Source organism: Schistocerca piceifrons, chromosome 2 (assembly GCF_021461385.2).
Source record: "Schistocerca piceifrons isolate TAMUIC-IGC-003096 chromosome 2, iqSchPice1.1, whole genome shotgun sequence".
Classification (NCBI taxonomy): Eukaryota; Metazoa; Arthropoda; class Insecta; order Orthoptera; family Acrididae; genus Schistocerca; species Schistocerca piceifrons.
In genome coordinates, this window is record NC_060139.1 from 490,411,085 (window position 1) to 490,435,635 (window position 24,551).

The window sequence follows — 24,551 nt, forward strand, 5'->3', positions numbered from 1 at the left end:
TACGATTTGCGAGATAAAATCGAATTGTATCGAAAATATAATCGCAATCTGGAGTCTCATTTGTTGAGACGCTACAATCGCCCAATACTGAAGTATAGTACGTTTTCCGCAGCGTTACATCCGTCTTCGAACATACTTTGGTTCTAACCAAAATGTTTAAAATGAACCTATTGTTCACTTGACAGGTCTCTCTCTCTCTGTTTATAAACATAGTTAACTGTTTCCATAGTAACGAAGTCGTGTGTTAACACTCGGCTTCCTCTTTTGTACACAATTTTCCACGGCTGTTTTACACACAACATTTCGTTGTTACGATGGCAGACGATATTGATGAATTGTTGGAAGAGGTAGAAAATAAATTTTTTAAAAACAAGCCCAGGGATAATTTACAAAAAAGCGAAAGGTGAACTTTAACCTTAAGTTGCTACCTTGTAGTGTTGTGCTCTGTTACTGTGAAATTGAAACAGAATTACATTTATTCACAGCTCACATTCAAAGTTAGGAAACGTAAAAGGAAAACAATTTCTCAGTCTCGTTAGTAGGATACAACTTGTATTACACGTACAATGACAGGCTGACTTCCTGATGATAACCACAAAGCACTGGCTAAGGCAGGTCATAGAATACATAAACCACGACTTACCGGATCAAATACAAGTTACTTCTGACCCGGCACTTAGAGATAACTTCTTATTGAACTCATTCTGATAACTTCTTATTGCCCAATAAATTTTCTATTGCTAATGGTGATCTCTTACAGAGCACAGAATGTGGCCAATCCCACATTTTTGCAATGACCCGTTTTTTAATACTCCTGCATGGTCACTTACCAATATCATAAAGTAAAGTTATAGTCAAACTGCTCACAAGCTGTTGTGAAAACATTTTTAAAAAATAATCCTGCACAATAGTCAATGAGGAAATCGTGAGTAAAAGCTCGTCACAGACTAGACTCAACTTGGCACAAAATTGATCCAAAAGTCGAGATATCAAAAACATTTGCAGTCTGTGACCCTCACCTCCTCCAATTTTTTCTTGCTGTCAAGACATTTAAGTCGCAGCATTTTTAAGTAACAAAATGGTTTGCATTTCTTGTTGTGTAAGGAAGAAATATTGGCACTCCATGTCCCTTAACTCTGTCTACTTGTCTAGAGTTCAGACTGGAATTACCTACTCTCATGCTAATATCTTCCACAAGCCCCCATATAGCATAAAAGTAAAAGAAATTTGGATTCACTACAATTTAAAAAAAAAATAAATACAAAACTCACTAGTAGCAACATTCATTGTCAAGTTGCATAACAAGAGAAAAGTACTGTAAAAAGGTCTCCATTGCTACATATGAAGATAATGCTATTCTTTGTATTCACTTATATATTAGGATAAACCGATGAATAAACAGTTCTGCTAAATCCCTAGGTTACATTCAGCTGGCATAAGCACAAGTAATAGTAAGCAGAATAATAATAGTTTATTGTATGAGTTGCTTTTCTTTTGTTAGTTTATACCCTGACTTGTTCCACTTCCATGGAGGTTGTCCTTCTTGATAGGATCTATGGTATGACTAATGAATAAATAGCTAAAGTATTGGGTAGTCTGCGAAGCATTCATTGATTAAGGTGCTGATCTCCTTTATATGTACATTCTCACTTGGGCAGTGCATCTCAACAGCCCAAACAGTCTGTAAGAAGTCAGTCTCCTCTTTCTCTGACACCCCCCCCCCCCCCCCCCAAAAAAAATGCTATTATCGACACATCACTGAGTTGCAAGAAGTTGGGGTAATAGGGCTACAAGAAGCTGGACATTCCTTCTGCGATATTGCAGAAAGACTTGGCAGAAATGTAGCCACTGCACATGACGGCTGGCAGCAGTGGCCACAAGACTGTATATTCGCAAGGAGACTGGTCTTCCCTATGGCACTCTGGAGAGGCAAGACCATCATATATCAGTGTTTGGCTCTGGCACATCATACTTCATCTGCAGCAGGAATTTGAGCAGCAGTTGGCACCACAATGACACAAAGAACTGTTAAAAATTGGTTACTTCAAAGACAGCTCTGTCAGACACACTGTAGCGTGCATTCCACTGAGTCTAGACCAGTGCCACTTGCTACTTCAGTGGTGTCAAGCAAGAGCTCATTGGAGGGCAGGGTGGAGATCTGTTGTGTTTTCTGATGGAAGCTGGTTCTGCCTCAGTGCCAGTGATAAGCATGTGTAGGTTAGGAGGAGGCCAGTTGAGGGCCAGCAACCAACTTGTGAGCATGCTAGACACACTGGATTTACACCTAGCGTATGATTTCGAATGACAGTAGGAGCACTCTTGTGGTTATCCCATGCATGCTGACTGCAAAATTGGACATCAGTCTGGCGAATTGACCCATTGTGCTGCCATTCATGAACAGCATTCCAGGAGGTGTTTTCCAACTGGGTAATTCTCGTCCACATACCACTGTTATAACACAACATGCTCTACAGAGTGTCAACATGTTGCTTCCACCTGCTTGATCACCAGATCTGTTTCCAGTTGAGTACATTTGGGGCATCACCAGACAGCAACTTCACCATCATCCACAAACAACATTAACTATCCCTGTACAGACCGACTGAATGCAACAGGCATGAAACTCCATCCCACAAACTAACAGCTAGTACCTGTATAACACAATGCCTGCACATTTGCATGCTTGCATTCAAAATTCTAGCAGTTACACCACTTATTAATGTACAAGCATTTAATATTTGCATTGGCTTATCGTATGATTGCATTAATCTGTGATCTTGCAAAGTTAATCACTTAGATATTGTAGCTAGACAAATGTACTCCCCAAATTTCATTACTATACATTAATTTTTTGTGTTGTGATTTATTTCCATCAGTATGTGATAGGAACAGTATGTGTTATACACTTTTGTTCTCTTTCTTCATTGTGACATATTTTTATACATTTATTTTTAATGTAACACTATGTCCACCAACATAACATAGCCATTATCTGTAAGTATTTTCCTTAGTTTACTCAGTTGCTGTATTAGGTTACCTGTATTGTCCATTATAATTATCCGGGCTGTATTGTTATCTGTGTGAGCCCTTGTATCCATGGAGCAAAGTACCCTGTGCCATTGTGACAGGCGATGATGTGTGCGGAATTAATAAATCGGCCACAGGTAACAAAGTGAGCTAACTACATTTCTTACCAACGATAAGAACAATGTTATTTTATGTGCAGGGAAAGATCTTGCTTGTACACAGCTGGCATTTCTTATGTACTGTGTGAACATTATGATATACACAAAAGGGACCTGAATTGCTTATTGCTCTCATATATGTTGGACAAAGTGGCGAAGGGGCTTAGTGGTTGATCTCTGTGTTCATAATGTTCTGATAAGAAGATTATGTTGAAAAATATACCAATAATTTGATGAGTTACTGTAAGTTCTTACAGATTGTAATGCAGCAGTCACAGTGTCACTTATGCAATCATCAACTAGTGTTATTTTAAAGAAAGAGCCCAAGTGAAGTCATACATCTACCATCTATACAATTACTCTGCAATTCACAGTTAAGTGCCACTTTCAAGCTATTTCTCTACTGTTCTCCTCTTGAAAAGTGTGGGAAAAAGAAGCACTTAAATATTTCCGTGCAAGCTCTGATTTCCAATATTTTATTACAATGATCATTTCTCCTTATGTAGGGGGACACTAACAAAATACTTTTGCATTTGGAGCAGAAATTTGATGATTGAAATTTCCGGAGAAGATCCTGCTGCAACAAAAAATGCCTTTGTTTTAATGATTACCACCTCAACCCATGTATCGTATCCATTGCACTCATCCACTATTTCACAATATTTCAAAACGAGCTGCCCTTCTTTGAAATTTTTTGATGTCCTCTGTCAGTTCTAGTTAACATGGATCCCACACCTTGCAGCGATACTCTATCAGTTGATGGACAGTAGTAGTGTAGGCAGTCTCTTTAGTAGACCAGTTGCATTTTATAAGTGTTCTTCTGATAAGTCACTGTCTTTGGTCCATTTTTCCATAAAATTTTCTGTATGATCTTTCCAGTTTATGTTATTTGTAATTGTAATCCTAAGTATTTAATTGAATTTATAGACTTCAGATTTGTGTGATTTATCACGTAACCAAAATTTAGTGGATATCAAACAATGGAAAATCCAAGATGGAATGTAACTATATAGTGAAAAGGAAAGTTGCTACTAACCATCACCGTATAGTGCAGATGCTGAGTCGCAGATAGGCACAACAAAAAGACTGTCACAAATATAGCCTTCGTCAAAATTAGACGACAAACACATACATACACACTCACGCAAATGCAACTCACACACACACAGGCAACTGAGGCCACACTCAAATTTAGCAGATTCATTTTAGTTCTCATGTGGATGACTTCACACATTACATTGTTTAAAGTCAAATGCCATTCTTCACACTATACAGATACCTCCTCTAAATCATCTTGAAATTGGTTTTGATCATTTGATGTCTTTACAATACAGTAAATGACAGCACATCCGCAATCTAAGAGGCCTGCTCATTGTATCTCCTAAATCATTTATATAGATCAGGAACAGCAGAGACCAATAATACTACCTTGGGAACGTCAGATATTACTTCTATTTTACTCAATGACATAGCATCAGTTACTATGAAGTGTGACCCTTCTGACATAAAATCATGAATTCAGTCACACAACTGAGATGAAAATCCATAAGCACACAACTTGATTAGAAGTTGCTTGTGAGGAACAGTGTCAAAACCCTTATGGAAATCTAGAAATACATAAACAGTTTGACATCCCTCTTTGATAGAACTCATTATTTTGTCTGAATAAAGAGCTAGTCGTGTTGCACAGAAAAAATATTTTGTGAATCCATGTTGGCCATTTGTTGATAAATCATTTTCTTCAAGGTAATTCATAATGTTCAAGGAAAGTATATGTTTCAAAACACTACTGTAAATCAACATTAGTGTTATGTGTCTTTAATTTAGTGGATTACTCTTATTTGCCTTCTTGATTTTACTGGTGTACCCTTTACAACTTTCCAGTCTTTAGGTATGATTCTTTTGATGAGTAAACTGTTGTATATGATCACTAAGTATGGATCTGTTGTTTCAGCTTACTCTGAAAGGAACCTGACTGCAATACAGTCTGGACTGGAAGCCTTGCCTTTCATAAGTGTTCTAAACTGATTCGCTACACCAAGGATATCTACTTATAAGTTACTCATATTGGCAGTTGTTTTTGAGTAGAATTCTGGACTATTTACTTCATATTCTTTGGTGAAGGATTCTTGGAAAACCTTGTTTTGCAACTCTGCTTTAGTGGCACTGTCATCACTAACATTATCTTTGCTATAGCACAGTGAAGGTATTAATTGTGTGTCTTGTCCCTGGTGTACTTTAAATTCAGCCAGAAATCTCTTTGGATTTCCTGCTAGAATTTGAGACAGAGTTTCATTGTGGAAACTATCAATAGCATCTCACATTGAAGCCCACCCTAAGTTTTGAGCTTCAGTAGAACATCACAAGTCTTGGAGATTTTGTGTGCTTTTAAACTTTGCATGTTTTCCCTTTGCTTCTGCAGCAGTGTTCTGATCTGTTTTGTGTACCGTGGGTGATAAGATCCATCTCCTATTACTTTATTTGGTGTAAATCTCTCAACTGCCATCAATACTGTTTATTTGAATTCAAGCCACATGTGGTATGTGCTTACAGAGTTCAGAAGGAATGAAGTGTGTTGCTTAGGAACACAGTAAAGCAAATTTTTATCTGCTTTTAAATAGATATATTATGCATTATTTTTGGTGGATTACAAATTTGTGCTCACAAATCCCTGTATCCGCCGTGTTGCTTCATATTTGCTCAGAATTATTATTTGTTGCTAAGAGCTCAAGTGTGTTTTTGCAACCATTTACACTTCAAAATGAAAATTACAACACCTGCAACCATCTGTTTTGCATTTAATTTATTTACATAACCATTTTTGGTGTTTCATTACAACGTCTTCAGGCCCTTTGACTAATGTAAATTGCGATGAGTCCAATCTCATGTGCAGTCATAACAGGAACCAATATTATACAACCGGTGTCCATAGATCTCTGGTTTTACATGACACTATCCATTCATTTGTCAGCCAACAACTGCCAGGACAAAATGTAAGTCACTGGTTGGTGAATGAAGGTATGTGTTGTGTAAACCAGAGACCTATGTACATTAGTTATTTAATATTGGCTCCTGTTATGACTACAAACGAGATTGGAGTCCTCTCAACTTACGTTGGTCAAGGGACCTGAAAATGGTATAATGGAATACCAAAACTGGTTGAATAAATTAATTAAATGCAAAAGAGACAGTTGCAGGTCTTGTAACTTTCATTTCATATTGAAGAGCCGAAGTCCTGGTAACCATCTATTACAAGGATAGACATGCAAAGATTTACATTTTGAGTGGGCTCCTGAACTAATTGTTCAAAATAATTTTTAGAGGAAGCATTTGGTATGATTTTGGGCTATGTTTCATGCCTACCAATGTATTTTCGCCAACATATTGAAGGTAGATTGGAGTCACCACCAACTATAATTGTATTAGTGGTGTACCTATTTGAAACAGGAATCAAGTCTGCTTTGAACTGTTCTGCAAATGTATCGTCTGAGTTGGAATCAATAAATGGATCCAATTATTAACCATATAGTGGAGATGCTGAGTCACAGATGGACACAACAAAAAGATTGTCAAAAACTAAGATTTTGGCCAAGAAGATATTCATCAGAAATAGACAAAATACACATACATGCTCTCACACAAATGCATGCTGTCATTGGTGTGTGAAGGATATGTTTGCATGAGTGTGTGTATGAGTATGTTGTCTAGTTCCGATGAAGGCCTTGTTGGTCAAAAGCTTGCATTCAGACAGTCTTTTTGTTGTGGCTATCTACAACTCAGCATCTCCACTGTATGGTGAGTGCAACTATCATTTTCATACCGTTGTCATATTCCACCCTGGATTTTCCATTATTTGAACCAGTTATTAATTTATTCCATTTGTCAAGGATAATGTCTACCTGTACTACTTCATAGGAACTTTCTACTCTCTACACAGACACTGGACCTGAAGTTAGGAGGAGCTGTTTCCAAGTCCCCAACCATCCTTAGAGTGTGGATTTTTCCTAAATAACTTCTTAGGTAAATGCTGGACTGATCTTCTCCTCCCAACCCCATCCCCCCTACACCAATTGCTGTTTCAAATCCAAGACACTAAGCAAGCAAGCAAGGTCTGCCATATCATCCTCTGCCAATGGCGTCACTTGGATGCGGTATGGGGGGTGGGGGGTATGATGCCAGCATGACTCTCTCTCTGGCCGTTGTTGGCCTTCTTGATGTTGGGGCCGCTACTTCTCAATCAAGTGGCTTCTCAATTGGCTGGATGAGATTGAGCGCAGCCTGTTTTAGTCCTCTCGCTAATGAAAATCCCTGGCAGTACCAGGAATCAAACGTGGCTTCTCTTCATATCATCCAGGCATGCTGACCAGTGAACTATGGAAACAGACAAATCCAATATAATACTCCACCTCTAATGATACATAATTTCACCCCAGAATGCTGTACTAACCTTAGTCACATAATAAAATAGCGGCTATTAGCATTCACGTGCTTGTATTAATAATTATGTATTTGACTTGGTAGCTCAGTTGATTAAGTGACCAAACACTGAAGATGTGTCCAGAGCTTAATTAATAGTCAATAACTGATTTTTTTCTACCACTTGATGCATCTTTGCCACTCAAAAAGCTTGATATGTCTAAAAATAGCATGTTACATATGCAATTAGCTTGATGTATCTGGTTCAAAAGGAAGGAAGGAAGATTGGGTTTAACGTCCCATCAACATCAAGGTCATTATAGATGGAGCACAAGCTTGGATTGGGTCAAGAGGATGGGGGAAGGAAAGTGGCTGTGATCTTTCAAAGGAACCATCCCAGCATTTGCCTGAAGCAATGTCAGGAAATCATCAAAAACCTAAATCTGGATGGACAGATGCGGGTTTGAACTGTCATCCTTCCTAATGCGAGTCCAGTGTGCTAACTACTGCACCAACTTGCTCAGTATATTTGGTTCAGCCTACTCCTACATGCTTAACAAAGCTATGAAGTCGTACTGAAGCTAATCTTCAGATTGAGGACTGCTGGAAATCAGTGTTTTAGATGCTCAGTTATTGTATCAGTGGCATCCAACAGAAATGACTACTCTGTAATGACATCCAAGTCCATAACATAAGTTTAAGACAGAACTTCTGTGAAGAATTAGTGATATTGATGATAATAAAAGAAGATGATACACATTGTACTGCTAAATATAAGTCTTTTGAAAAATCCTTTCACCTATCTCGACCTTGAATTTGTAACTCGCCTACGTTGAAAAAAAGGAGTTGAAAACATTTCTCAATAAGAAGTTATCATGTTAATCAATAAAACAACAGGTGCATAAAGTACTCTTTAGTGTTAATTAAAATTATTTCAATTATACGTTCATGATGTCCAAGACAATGTAAATGAGGGGTATCTTTACATTTCATTATTGGCCACTACATATGTGTTTTATAGAGCCATTGACCCATATATAAAGGACAGTAATAAAATGCAGGAAAAGTGGCAGACTTGTTGTAGAAAAATCTTGTGGCAGCAAACAGTTCTATAGTTTGACTTGAAATCCTTGTGAGGTTCTCTGCTTACCAGTGCTAAAATGTAACAGAACTTCAGAATGTAATAACTACTTTTTCATAAGCAATCATTCTGCATATATTACAACATAGCAGCCTAGAGAAACAATCTGCTAGCAAGATAAAAACAAAAATTCAGTTGTCCAAATTCATTTAGAATTAACTTAATAATGTGAGGGAGATGTTCGGGTTAGTTACACCAAACGACCCCCATTTCGCAGTAGTTCATTTATTCACCCAAACACAAGCAAGGCTCACAAAGAACTGGACATGGCGGAAGAGACCAACGATAATCTTAGCTTAGTTCAAAGATGGATGCATTAATGTTGGTGTCAATTTCATCGGCGCCACAAATGAAAAGATAGGACTTCTGAAATTTACCAGTGCTTCATATGAAGATAATTAATTTTGAGTAAACATAGATGAAATAACTGCAACACACTTACAGTTCAGTACCTGTATAATCAATTATCAGTCACTTGAGAAGGAACAACTGTTTGCAATATAGATTATAAACAAAGAAGAGAATAGAACTAATGTCACTAAACTGCCCTTGTTTAGTTCAGTCGATTGTGAAACCAAAAAATAATTTGGCTGTGGGTATAACTACAAAATAGTTCATGTTTATTAAGTGTCTAATTGACCAGTGCTGCATCGTATTAAATCTATTTTAGTAAACATAAACCAGAGAGGACACACAGAAATTTGACTGAGTCTAATGTTTAACCTCTGTGTCAGCATCAGTGAAATATTGTTGTCTAAATGAAAGAAGTTATCATCACTTGAATCACAGTTGCCTCATAATCAAAATAAAAAGTAATTTCTATTGGCTGCATCAGGTGCTGTACTTTGCGAAACATTACTGTAGTAAAACAGTTTTGCATGCCTTTTTCTTTAGAAACTTCATTCCTATGAACTTGATGCTGTCTATAACAACAAATAAAAAAAGGAAGAAAAACCCTCAATTTTCTTCCAGAGTTTTTTAGATGTAGTCATTTAATATGTGTTGGTGGCTCATAGAAGTGGGAGACAGTGAGACTAAGAAATGCCTTGTCAAGATCTTAGTGAATACCCTTTTTTTCTGTGCATACATTTCATTGGACTATACTTTCTGACAAAGCTTTGTTTATGTAAAGAATAACAGCATCTTTTACCATAGGTTGGATCCTGTGTTAAACTGTAGATCCCTCCATATCAGCAGAAAAAAGTTGATTAAGATCTCAGGGAAAGATAAATGCAAACTGTACAAAGTAGGATGACATGGAGTAAAACAATACACTCTTTAAAATCAATTAAACTGTGTGCACTGCTTCTTGCTTATACCTTCAATTCTCTTCTGTGTCAGTTATCTGATCGTTGTTAATCCACTGATAATCTAGGTGTTGACTGGCTGTAAATCATAAACATGAACATTTTGTAAGTCTGGTGTTCATCAAGTCAAAGTTATCTAGAATGTTAAGAGCCTGAAATGACTGTGTGATATAGTGACAAGTGTGAGCCAAACTCAAAGTGTATACTCTGTATCACTTAATCTCTGGCACACATATACTCTTTGCTTCACATCGGTACGCTGTTACTGTTCGCATCCAGTTGCTTGGACTGAAAAATGTCAAGTTGCAGTTGTGGTGTTTAATTTTGGGAGTGAAGTAAATTTGTTTAAATCTATAACATTCTGGTGATACCACTGTGATTTCCAACAGCAGCCAATCTTCATACCACTGATTTCAATGGCTGCTTCGCAACCCATGCCATCTGGATCCTCCCCACAACCACCAACTTTTCTGAGCTGCACAGATGGGAGCTATCCTTACAGCAAATCCTTCAGTCCTATAACCTCAACTTCCCTGGCCTAAACCTAAGATAACTTGCTGTCTCTCCACCCACCACCCAAAACACCTAGATGTCAGTGATGGTGGTGACTGGCCCCCTCATGTGGCAGCCGTTGACTATTCAACATGGAAAATTATACGAAGTTGCAATTCTTGGTGGACACAAGTGCTGATGTGTGAGTATATTGATTTGCCCAGCTACATCTACATCTACATCTACATGGTTACTCTGCAATTCACACTTAAGTGCCTGGCAGTGGGTTCATCGAACCATTTTCATACTACTTCTCTACCATTCCACTCTCAAATAGCGCGTGGGACACCTAAATCTTTCCGTTCGAGCTCTGATTTCTCTTATTTTATTATGATGATCATTTCTCCCTATGTAGGTGGGTGTCAAAAAAATATTTTCACATTCGGAAGAGAAAGTGGGTGATTGAAATTTTGTAAATAGATCTCACTGCAAAGAAAACCGCCTTTGTTTCAGTGACTGCCACCCCAATTCGCATATCATATCAGTGACACTCTCACCCCTATTACGCGATAACAAGAAACGAGCTGCCCCTCTTTGCACTTTTTTGATGTCGTCTGTCAATCCTACCTGGTAAGGATCCCATACCACATAGCAATATTCCAGCAGAGGACGGACAAGTGTAATGTAGGCTGTCTCTTTAGTGGGTTTGTTGCATCTTCTAAGTGTTCTGCCAACAAAGCACAGTCTTTGTTTCACCTTTCCCACAATATTATCTATGTGGTCTTTCCAATTTAAGTTGCTTGTAATTGTAATTCCTAGGTATTTAGTCGAATTGACAGTCCTTAGATTTGCGCGATTTATCGTATACCCAAAATTTATCAGATATCTTTCAGTACCCATGTGGATGATCTCATGCTTTTCTTTGTTTAGTGCTAAATGTCAATTTTCAAACCATACAGAAATTCTCTCTAGATCATTTTGTAATTGGAATTGATCATCTGATGATTTTACTAGACGGTAAATTACAGTGTCATCTGCAAACAATCTAAGGGGGCTGTTCAGATTATCACCCAGATCATTTATATAAGTCAGGAACAGCAGAGGGCCTATGACACTACCTTGCAGAATGCCAGATATCACTTCTGTTGTACTTGATCGGCCTCCATCGGTAAGTTTGAATAGAAATTGTGATGGATGTGATACACCCTATTCTCAGGGCAGACCTTTTGTCATTCTGTGGACTCCTACTTGACCTCCATCATTGTCACTTCCTTGACACTGCTAGCAACTTGGTCAGTCATGGATGTGTATGCTGTACAGATAATACTCCAATGCTGATGATTGCAGGTGATTTTCCATTTCTAGAACTATTGATGCAGTTCCTGGAAATCACATGACAACAAACTACACTAACATCGGTTCAGCATTCGACAATGCTTTATATACAGATCACAGCAGGACCCCCAGTTCACACTCAACCTCATTGTTTAACACCAAAGAAGTTGAAAGTAGCAAAGCAGGAATTCTCCTTTATGTTCGCATGAGGAATCTGCTGCCTGTTGAGCAGTTGTTTGGCACCTCCACTCCATGGAGTCCCAAAGAAGAATAATGGATGGTGCCCATGAGGGTATTATAGACAGCTCATTGCCAGGACTATCCATGATCACTATCCAGTACCGCACACTTACTTTGCATTTGACATCCATGGCAAATGCATCTTCTCCATGTTGGACTTTGTATGTGCATTCTGTCAGATACATGTCACTCTGCACAAAATAGCTAAAACCGCTGTCTGCACTCCGTTCAGACTCTTTGATTTACCAGAATGGCTTTCGGACTATGCAACAATGTAACAGACCTTTCAACTGTTCACAGATGAAGTCACATGTGACCTCAATTTTTACTATGTTTACATTGATGATGCCTTCAACAGTTCATGGATGAAGCCACTTGTGTCCATGATTTGTACTATGTATACATTGGTGATGTTTAGGTGATGTCAAGCTAGGGGGTGGAACACCTAGCACACTTATGCCAAGTTTTTACTCGCCTCTGTTCACATGGATTACTTGTCAATCTACCAGGTCCAGTTCCTGGGTTACAGCATCAGTTCACAAGGAATATGGCTGCCACTGGAGCGAGTCAAGGCTATAATTATTTTTCCGTACCTTTGACATTTTGAGGGTTGTAATAATTTCTTGGCACCATCAACTTTTATCACCATTTTGTGCACCACCATGCATTCTTAGCTGCTCCACTGAATGGTTTGCTGCAATGTTCACTGAAATCGAGTGATGAACTGCTGTGAACTAGGAACGAAAAGTTGTCATTTGTCAAAGTAAAGATCACGATCACAGAGGCTGCTCTATTAGGGCATCCAGTTCTGCATGTGCCTCTCACTCTAATGGTCAATGCGTCTGCCACTGCAATTGGTGCCCTACTAAAACAACACTTAGAAGAACAGTGGTGACCCTTGGCATTTTTCAGCCAGAGTTATCGCCATCACAACAGACCTGGGTAACCTACAATCATGAATTGTAAGCAGCATATGTCACTATCAAGAAGTTCCACCACATGCTGGATGGACAACAGTTTACACCTGTCATGGATGACAAGCCACTGACATATGCTTACCTTCAGTGAGCAGACAGAGCATCACCATGCCAACTGCACCACCTTGATTACTCAGATCAGTTCATCACTTGTATTGTTCATATTGAGGAAGAACTGAGTGTACAGGGGGATAGAAGTGATTACACATGCAATAGATTTTGACGCAGCAGTTTGACGCTGACTTGTGAGATCTGCTGACACAACCATCAGGTTTGCACCTCTGTTACATCCAAATACCTTCGTCAAGCACATTGTTATACTCAAATGAGGCTATGGTACAACCATAACCGTTTGTGATGAGGGACTTTCATCAACAGGCAATAGCTTCATTAATTGATAGGTCTCATTCTGGGGTACATGGTATGATGGGCCTAGTAAATTGAGCTGTTGTGTGGCCAAACATGACCAAAGACTGCAAGACATTTGTGCACTAGTGTGTGGCATTTCAATGGAACAAGATCAGATGTCAAACACATGCCTTGTTGCATTTGTACCACCAAGCCAATGCCTGGGTCCTGTACAGCTGGATATCATCAACCCTCTCCCACCTTCCAAAGGATATACTTACTGCTTTCACTTGCTGGCCTGAAGTGTTCCCCATAGTTGACCTTACCACCGAAACAGTTGTTACCACATTGCTCTGTGGATGGATTGCCTGTTTCAGAGTATCGTTATTGTATTACAGCCAACAAGGGCAGACAATTCAATTTGTACCTATTCAAAGTGCTCACCTTCACACTGGGCATGAGGCTTATTACAATAATAGCATGCCATCCAGCAGTGAATGTATTAGTAGAACACATGCACGGATAATTGAAAGTGTCCCTTCAATCTCGTGACTTGCAATAGTGCAGAGAATCACTACCAATTGTCCTTGTGGACATCCATGCATCCATCAAGGAAGACCTAAAGGCCATGATCGCAGAGACTGTCTATGGCTAAATGCCTGGTGAGTCTTCAGCAACAGGGCAAATGACCTTGTCGAGGTATAACACTTGTTCACAAATTCAGTAGCTATGACCCGTTGCCCTGAGGGCTCAACAGACTTGTCACCTGTTTATTTTCAGTGACCCCTGGAAGCGCAATCAAGTCTTTGCCTCATATGTTGCGGTACGCAAGCCACTGCAGCTACCATATGACGGACCATATCTGGTTATCAGCAAGCAGCAGAAGATGTTCAGGGATGCTAATATTGGGACACCAACCATTGTCTCCATTTACCGACCAAACCCACTTTCAGCACCTCTTACACTGGTACAAACACGTCACCGGATAGACTTTCAAAGGACAGAACTGACTTGTCTGCCGCCCACCATGGACCAGCTGCAATGGATGTCAACTGCTCATACTGACGATTTGATGTCACATTGCACAAGGCCTGTCATTACATGATCCAGACACTGCATCTGTTTTAAGATAAGATACCATTAGCACTAAGGGCAGTGGGGGAGGGGGTGGTGAAGTGGTCGTGCAACATAGTGATAAGCGTGAGCCAAACAGAAAGTGTACACACTGCATCATATAATCCCTGACATGCATTTATTATTTGCTTTTCATATTGGTATTCTGTTGTTGTTCACATCTAGTTGCTTGAAATTAAAAATGTCAAGTTGTGTTTACTTGACTAGTTCTCCATGTATGTAGGTTATCCTTCATGTATGGATCTGCAAAACATGATAATAAGAATGCATGCTGTGGTTTTCTAGTATTGCTCTACCGATGGTGGTATGTAGTAGTAATTTAAGATGGTGGTCTAATGTGCAGTTTTATGAACTGATTGACACAAGACATTCCTTGGAGTCTTGGCAGTTTTTGAGCTGAGAAATCCATTGGAGGTATCATGTGAAAGTTACTGTTTCCTTAAGGACAATTTGTTAATTATGTTTCATTGTTGTTCTTCATCAATGGAGTTGAAAATTAACCATATGCTGATTTAAAAAAATATATATATTTATTTGCCTGTAAACAACTGTGTTGTTGTATGAGAGTTTGTCATTTGCATAATTGTACAAATGGTTTACATATATAAATATTATTTCACAGATATAACCTATATTGTACTAATTTTGTTACACAGACTGCATAGACTACACATTACACTGTATGCCATAAGTTATGACTTGGTTTGTTCACAGTCACATTTATAGTAAAAGATAAGCCCTTTTTCCATTATGTACCAGCATTTTCAATTTATTTTCATTCAATTAGCTAGTGTCATATGGTACATTGTTTAAAAATATTTTGCCAACATGTAAAGAAATATTTTTGAATTTACTATACTTATTTTCATCCAAGGAATGCCCAGGTAATTCTTGTTTCTAACCCTATAGCTGACCTTTTCAACTTGCCACGTCGCTGAAACTCTCTACCAACACTCCACCAAAGCCAGAGCTGAAACATTCCTGCATCACTGTTGTTAACCTTTCCACAAAACCCTCAGCTCCACAGAAGTTTCAGTCCTATTGAAAGACCTCACCTTCAGCCCTACACCCAAGTTTAAACATGTTTGACTCACCTTCTCACCAATTCCTCCAACCAAATCTAACCTAATCCCAACACTGAATTATCCCTCTCCCATTTCATACTGCCATCCAACTGTAATCCCCCACTGCTCCCACTTAAACATACCCTGGTTACCTTCCAGAAATTCCTTACCTCAAACATGGCATCACCATCCTTCCCCATGTCCCTTTCTAAGAACCTCAATCTTTCAGCAGAAGGAAAGACATCCATACACACCCTCAAAACTGATCCTCGCCCAATCATCCTACCTGCAGACAAAGGATTCACCAATGTCATTTTAAATTGAAGGCCTTTGCCAATTATCTGACTGCTTCACCTATAAATTCTGCCAGAGTGACCCTATCCCAGAAGTTCTACATAACCTCCAATCCCTGTTTATTGTCTTTCCAGTACCTCTCCCATCTATCCATTTTCCTCCTCATGCCTATAACACCCTGCACACCCACCTTCTATATCCTCCACAAACCTAACATTCCTGGATGTCCCATTACAGCTGGTTATTGTGCTCTCACTGAAAGAATTTCAGGCGTCATTGACCAACACCTCCAACCAATTGCCTGTAATTTAGCTTCCCATGTCACGTATACCAATCACTTGCATCCCTTCTTCTTTACCTTTGGATCCCTACTTGTCACTGTTGACACCAGTTCCCTATACACCAACATCCCTGATGTCCATGGTCTTGATGCTATTAAATAGTACTTCTCTCGACATCCTTCAGACTCTGTACCCACTCCCTCGTTCCTCATACATCTTACTACTTTATCCCAACTCACAACTACTCCTTTGAAGGCAAAGTATACAAATAAATCTGCAGCACAGCTATGGACACCTGCATGACACACTCCTATGCTCACCTGTTTATGGACCAACTGGAAGAGACCTTCCTAGCCTCCCAAAATGCCAAACCTCTAGTTTAGCTCAGGTTCATGGAAGATATCACGATCTGGACTCAAGGCCAAGACACCCTATCCTCATTCCTTCACAAACTCAGCACCTCTCTCCCATCTGCTACACTTAGTATTCCTCAACCCAACATATTACCTTCCTCCAGTTGATCTCCTTCTCTCTGATGGCTCCATTCACACCTCTGTCCACCAACATTACCTGCATTTTGACAGCTGCCATCCCATTCACATCAAACTAACCTTCCCATACAGCCAGGCCTCCTGGGGATGGGAAGTCTTACCAAGGCCTTCAAAGACAGGCACTATACCCCAGACCTAGTCTGCAGACAGATCTCCCACGCAATTTCCCCATGAATACGGAATCGTCCCACCATCCACCATCTCCAAGAACCAGTTACAAAGGAGCGCCCCTTCATCATCCAGTACCAACCGAGACTGGAACAACTGAACCACAACCTTCATCAGGACTTTGATTACCTATCATCGTGCCCTAAACTGAGGGACATCCTACCCAAGATCCTTCCCACTCTTCCTAAAGTGGTACTTTGTCACCCAACCAACCTCCACAACATCCCAGTCCATCCCTATGGCACCCCTTTGCCACAAGGATCATATATTTCTCAGCCCAGTAACAAATGTAAAGCATTGCAGAAATGATCTTCTTTCTGTAACATTTTTTTCAATTTGGCATATGAATCCATTACTAGAGCAAAATTAGTTGCAGTAAGTTTTCAGCAGTCTACTTAATTTTTCAAGTAAGGTGTATACCAGTCAGTCAAACTTCTCTTCTGTTTCTTCTTTACATTTAACATGTTGTGTTGAATGATAAGGGGATAATATTCTTTAAGGATAGTCACAACAATACATTAGAAATAATCAAAAATATCTCTTAATAACTCATTCTTCATAATATTATTCCAGTTCAGCATCTTCTGTTTATCTCTGAAATCGTCAGTCTTCTTACCATTAAGTAGTCCTAGTGTGAAGACACTCTTTTATAAACTAGTAATGGAATTACAAAGGCAGCAAAGCTGTTTTGTATAAATGTAATCACAGAAGAGAATGTGGGATCTTACTTGAATGCTGCAAAAGAAAGCCCACCTTTATAAGTTCTCAGCATGAAGGCAATACAAATAACATCAGCCATACATGCACTGCCCAACTCATTTTCTAAAATTTAGCTTTTGTGTTTCCACTAAATGCTTATTTATTCATATCCTTCACACCTGCTGCTCATTTTAAATTCTGTATCCCAGAATGAAACACACATCTCACGTGTCTCAGCTACATTATATGGCAATCTATAATTGAAGTGATTATTTTATATAAAAGAGGAGGCAACAGTTTCCAAATATTACATATAAACAGAAAACAAGTAAGCTTACACCCTCACAAGGCAGTGCCGTAGATGACATACAGCCTTAACAAATAATCTGATACGTAAAAAAGTAAAAGTTATACATATCAGTATTGGTGATACTGGTGGAGGGTACAGGAATAGATCTGTAATACGCAAATATTTACCGAGTGTAATTAAATATCAGAAAGCATAGTCAAAAGTGAGGTTCATACATGTCCCAATTACTTAAAACTACTGTTTTAGTAAAATGAGATAAGAAAGATATATGTACTGCTGACTACACTTTCTATTGCACATTACTCTCAGTAAGTATTTGCTTATTAAAAATCTTTCACTACCCCTTCTGCCAGTACCAAGATTTGTAACTTATGTATCAGGTATATTGTTAATCTATTCAGTTAACTACTGTGTGTCATCTGTCTCTGCCTTACAAGGCATTTTTATGTAATAGATCCATGTTTGTGTTTAAGAAATTATCGAATTGATGATGACTGTAAAGCCAAAACTGGTTATCTCTTCAAATAACATAAAATGTGACAAGTACTGTGAATTGTACAATTTAGAGCACTGATATTTTCCAAACGTCAGTGTCACCTCATTTAATTTATTTTCATATTTCAGTGATGTAACTTCACTGGACAGCATTCTTTTTGATATTGGAGAATATGAGTCATTGAATGGTGAGGTTTTTTCTGAACAAATGAGGAATCCAAGAACACAAAGGAAATGTTTCCCAGTGTATTTAAGTGGAACACAGATCAGCAAAGGATGTACAACTGCAGGAGAAATAAGGTCAGCTGCAATCAGTTTGTTTTGCAAAATATGTAATTTCAGCAACAGCATTCTGATCACAGGAAAACACCTGCCTATGCCACAACAAAATTTCTGTATTTAATTACCAGAATGTGCAGCTCCTTTCATGCAACTGGTCATCATGGTATGTGGCCCCTTGTTGTCCATAACACATGACTTTTCCTACATAGCAAATGTCCAGTGTTTCCAAACCTCATCATTTTTGTCAGAGACTGGAATACTTGGCTTTTATATAATTAAGAAAAATAAAACAACATGTATTGGGCAGACAGTTTTCTATTAAGAATGTTACTTCCTATTGGTGTGTCATCTGACACCTCACTGTATTCTAAAACAAATTCTTAAATTACATAGATAATTATTTCAAAAAGTAAAGGAATGATTGTATTACATTAATAATGGTCTTTGTCTCTCTACTTGTTCACTGATAGTAATAGGGAAATATTTTATCTTTATAATTAATCCTCAAGAATGTGCCTACAATGGTGTGATTTTGAATGTATAGGTTCATACTGTAGAGTCCCAAAAGGAATGAGGTTAATTGAGAATTAAATTGTGATAGATGTGTAAAAAAAAATTAAATCTTCATAAACTAAGAGGAATGTAAATTTTAGTATTGATAATTAATAATTTTAAAGAAATTGATGTCCATAAGTGAAAAAGTGTTGTTGTCACTGCTGTGTAATGCAATCCTGACATGATTCATTTGAAAATGGCAGGGCTGAATTCCTACCTCATTCTTGACCAATCTAAGTTTATTCTCCATACTGGGTGCCTCATCATCAGTAGGGTCTTAAAGCCATATTTTATTTCCTTCTTCAAATTAATGCAACAATGATTTTTGGAAGACAGGAAGTAATGTCTGGTTGATCTGAATCAGTTCAGGACGAAGGCTTAGATACTTCAAGTAGAAAAACAATCCCAACAAAAGGTAGGTATCCTGCTCCAGATTTGCAAATAGCTGTACTTCAATATGAATCTTTAAAACAATGAACATTCCATTAAATATGTGAATTATGCCTGTGTCATTCTGTACATGTTTTGAACCATATAATCACAGATACTTACGTGCAACCTCTCACTCATCCATATTACTTTAACATTCATTATACTTGAACAGAGGTGAGTATGATTATAATTTCATCTGTGACAACAAGATAAATACTTTTTTAACATGATTTATTGTATTGGTTGTAAAAATTTGTATGATTTTTATAATAATATTCTGTTCATAGGGCATGTGACAAGCTACATTGCACATCCTGTGACTTCTCAGTAGCCGTGTATGGGAACATGGCATGGAGAGATGGTACAGATTACTTATTCCTTCGAACAAACATGCCAGATTTTGCCAAAGTGAGCACAAATCTCAAAACTGCAGAACAGTGGCAGGCTTATGCTTGCCAATGCTGCCACCAATCAACATGTGAACTTGTTGACCTAAATACATTGCCAACCATTCAGTGGATCTGCAAAGGTCATTCCACAAAAGATACAAAACATAGTAGTTCCTGAATGTCTGTTATTATTCTTATGTAATTTGTAGCAGTTTTAAGATGTTGCTGTAACTCTCATAGTATACTTTAAATGCTTCAATTACACAAGAGATTTCACTGCATTTGTTTTAGTCCTGGTTTTAGTAATGTCTTCCTTTTCAGTTTGTGAAAATATTCCGATACTTCTAGAGTAGTTTTAATGTGTATGTACGTAATGATAATTTTGATAATATTGCAAAAAGTGCTGAATTTAAAAGATATCATATAACTGGGAATTTTATTTTATAAATCATATTTGTAATACATTCTTAGGATGTTGAATGTAGTCTTACAGAATTTACTTACATATAACTGTTGTGTAACTACTACTGCAGGCTAAATATTTACAGGGTGTTGAAAAATGTGATTTCCATCTGTTGTTGACCTATGTTATTTATAGCCAAAAATGGCTTTAAAGTTCTTATCACTTACAAGGAAAAAGCTAAATTTGTCTTTTCTAGATACATTGTTAAAATTTCTAAAAAAATTACTGTTAAGACAATGACAGGTTTACTGTCAGATAACTTTTTTCCTTCCTTGAAATGTACTTTTACCAAAAGCGTTTAAATGCTTGAGCAGTTGTATATGTTGAATCGTAAGTTTGTGACTGGTCCCAGATATTTGCATAAAAACAACAAGCTATGTACAAATAAGCAGGAAGAGTTAATCACTAACAAGTGTGGTGGCAAAAGTAGCAATTCAGCACATCTCTGTTTTATTTATGCCATCACCTCAGGATAATTCTAAGCTTTTCTTCCATAAGGCCTCTACTGATGGTTTCCTTTCTAACTGAATGAGTGCTCCATCTTGTATGACATCCCCATTGAGTGGAAGCTAAAATCTGGTAAAATCAGCTTCTTGTGATGCAAGGGAGGCATGTGAAATTGTAAACTTAAACTTAGATTGTAATTTACATTCCAGTATTTTCTATCATACTTACATCTATGCACTGTAAACTTCCTGCAAGCTACCTCAAAGTGTGTACTGCATTTAGTGAAGTTGCCAATGACCAGCAAAATGAAGGGGTGTACAGCCTGTATTACAAGCAGTCCATTGTTGGGTCACTACACAAACTTGTGATACCAAAAAGGCTTTAAAGACATATTCATTATGTGTCTACAAATAGCTCAAGAAAATGAACATACAGAGATAAAAATCTAAAAAAAGATAAAGTGTTACAAAACACAAATAATGGAGTGAATTGTGTGTAAGGACCTATAAAGTCAATGGCAGAAAACACATTCCATAAAAAAATTATTTATTAGCTATTATCTAAATTTATTAGTCTAGATAAGAGAATAACTAACTGTATGGCTGTGCTTTGGAAAGAAAGTTAAACAAGGACCTGTACAGTTATATACGAAGCTCAAGTGCAAATTGCAGACAGGCAGATATTTACTTACCAGCTCAAATGCACATGGCCATTTACTTAAGAATGCCGTTAGCATATCTAAGTATCACTTTGTATCTTAAATTTTTAACAATACTTCTTTGAAAACAAAAGTTCTTTGCCATTTTAGAAGGAGGCAGCAAACATCCAGGTTGTCTGGTGACAGAGCTTACAAGCTAGCACACTGAGTGAAACTGACATTTGGAAAAACAGTCCTGTCTCAGGTCAACTCCTGTGAATTTTACTGGTTGTTCCTGCAATCTGTTTTTCATCATTACAAAGCACAATTTGAGGGGAAACTGCAGTCTCTTGAATTCAAACAGGACATCATTTGGGATCAATATAATTCGGAGCACAAACATTTTTTTTTTTACTGAGAACATCCAGTTAAAATAGTGGCTTCCACTTCTGTAGTGCCATTACAGAGTTTTAGTTGCTATGAAGTTCTCATAAAAGTCACTGGTGTACCCATGTGAAGGTAAATTTATGGTACAGCAGACCCAGTGGATTCAGAGTATTCACAAATTCTACAGATGTTCTCTATACCTATCATTATATCTGTTGAACTATACAACTGTTATACTTCTTTGAATGATTACAGGAGAATATCATTGATGACAGCCTTGTTTGTTTCTTGGGGTAAGAATAGCTGTATCACACAAACATTCCATAATATTGTCCTAATTTTAACTATTTATTTAGATATTACAAAATTAAGTTTTGAATTGTGGTCACTACAGTGCATTGCTCATTCAAAATCTGTATCCCGACATGTGTACCGGTAACTGGATAATACCCATTTCACAGCTTAATCCTTTCAGATGCACTGGCTATAATTATGTTCATTAATGTTTAATGTATCTTAGCTGCAACAGAAATATTTTTCATCAGTGGAAACCTCATGTACAGATTTCTGGATGTTCAGCCTTTTCCTCGTGCAAAAGTGCTGCCAACTTTTGGGAATCACTATAAAAGTATTGACAATTCAATGTAACAATACACAGCAGCTTGTGACCATCAGAATACTTGTAAGCAGCATGTTGGCTATATCCCACTGCATAACTGATTATTATTATTATTATTATTATTATTATTATTATTATTATTGTAATTTTGCATGGTAATCAATGAATGTTTCAAAATTAGTTATTTTAGTCCATAAAAATAACTAAATTGTAAAAAGTATATTTTGAAAATGCTTGCATATTTTTGTATAAATCTTGCAATTAAAATCATTAAAAATCACTTAAGAGCATTACAGTGCAAAGAAAAAATTTTCCTTCTTTGAGATAACATTCAGACGTGTAAGGGTTAAGGAAAATTTAAAAATTCTTCAGCTGACATGTCATGTATCAGATGCACTCTCAGATATTTTTTTTTTTTTTTTTGTGGGGCTTTAGAGACGATCTTTTAGGAATGTATTTATTTAATCAGAATGTGTTCCTCTCAGGACCATCACTAAAATGTAGTAAAACTCTCTGGAAGTAACCTTATGAACCATCCACTAATGTACTGTTACTTTTAATGTCTTGCAGAATCCAATTCAAAGCTTCAGTGCTTTTCTAGTGAAACATGGTAATTTTGTCCCACACAATGAATTTTGTTTTTATTTGTACTTCAGCAAGATTTCTCTGTTTTGAAATCCTGCATACAGGCGTCTACATTTGTAAGGTTTAGGAGCAGCTCTTTGAGCACAATTAGTGAATGGTGAATAGTGTTTTATTCGTGTCATAACATACAATTTCTAATCATATGATTAGTGTACAGGAGACACTTCAAAAAAAATGAATAACACAACTTAGGCCTAATTGGTACAAAGAATTTTAACATTAATATAAACTTTTATTTTTCTTTCCTCCCTTTTGTGAAGGACAGCTATATTTACACACAAGACTATATGTAAATTTATCCTGCTCAAATGTTCAGTTCATCCTTCATGAACTCATCAACAGTGTAGTAGCAGTGTTTGACAAGTATATCATATAGCTTTGTTTTCAGTGTCTCTAGGTTCATACTCAGAACATTCTTTCCTTTTAGCTTGTTATGAATTTTCATTGCCATATACTGAGGAGACTGCACATATAGGTTTAAGCGACGAGTGGGAAGCATAAAATTGTCTTTGTTTCTAGTATTATACGTGTGATTGAAACAGTTTTTCTCGAATAATTGTTTTCTAATTCAGAAAATTCCCCTTGTTAGACAGGAAATCTTCAAAATGACCATTTGGTAGAATCTCAGTAAAGCACAGGCACTTTATCAGATAGCTTTAGTAACCTCTTTCACATATAGGTACCATTATGATAAAAGACAATATGGTATATCCTGCTTGCTGATATAGCCTTATACAGCCTGCCATATTTTGAAGACAGAATCATATCATCATCGTAATCGTGATACTATTGCATGACTTGGCTGGAAATTCATCTTTCATTTGTATATGTATAATCCTGGGCTTTTCCTGGGTGTGAAATATTAAAAGGAAAAAGGACCAAAACAGACAGGCTCCGTCAACAATAGTAAGTGGAAAAGATGTCTCAAAGCTTTTGCCCTTCGATGTTTATCATTTCCATAGCCATTTGTAGTTTCTTCATCCAGTAAATACTGACTGAAAAAAAGCACAAAAGTATACCACAATGTTTTCCTACTATGTGGAAGCAATGTACAAAACATTTTAATTTTACTGTTATCTCCAAGCATAAAGCTTGTACAATTCCAACAACTGGTTTTTCACAACTAAATTATGAAAATGAACTTGCAACACTTATCACAAAGCTGAGAATCAGTTTTTTTGTTCCATTATTACCCATTGCTTACTTTCTTTGTAAATAATTTTCATCTCCGGAAAATGTTGATTAGCTCCCTGTGGAA

At 37.4% G+C, this 24,551-nt stretch overlaps 1 protein-coding gene across 1 annotated transcript; it reads left to right on the forward strand.

Annotated features, from left to right (window-relative positions):
- Positions 1-218: 218 nt before the first annotated feature.
- On the forward strand, positions 219-22,772 carry LOC124777239 (cilia- and flagella-associated protein 418-like). Its single transcript, XM_047252565.1, has 3 exons — positions 219-403; positions 18,567-18,737; positions 19,994-22,772. The coding sequence occupies exons 1-3, from the start codon at positions 315-317 to the stop codon at positions 20,271-20,273; spliced, it is 540 nt and encodes a 179-aa protein (XP_047108521.1). The 5' UTR covers positions 219-314; the 3' UTR covers positions 20,274-22,772.
- The last annotated feature ends 1,779 nt before the right edge of the window (positions 22,773-24,551 follow it).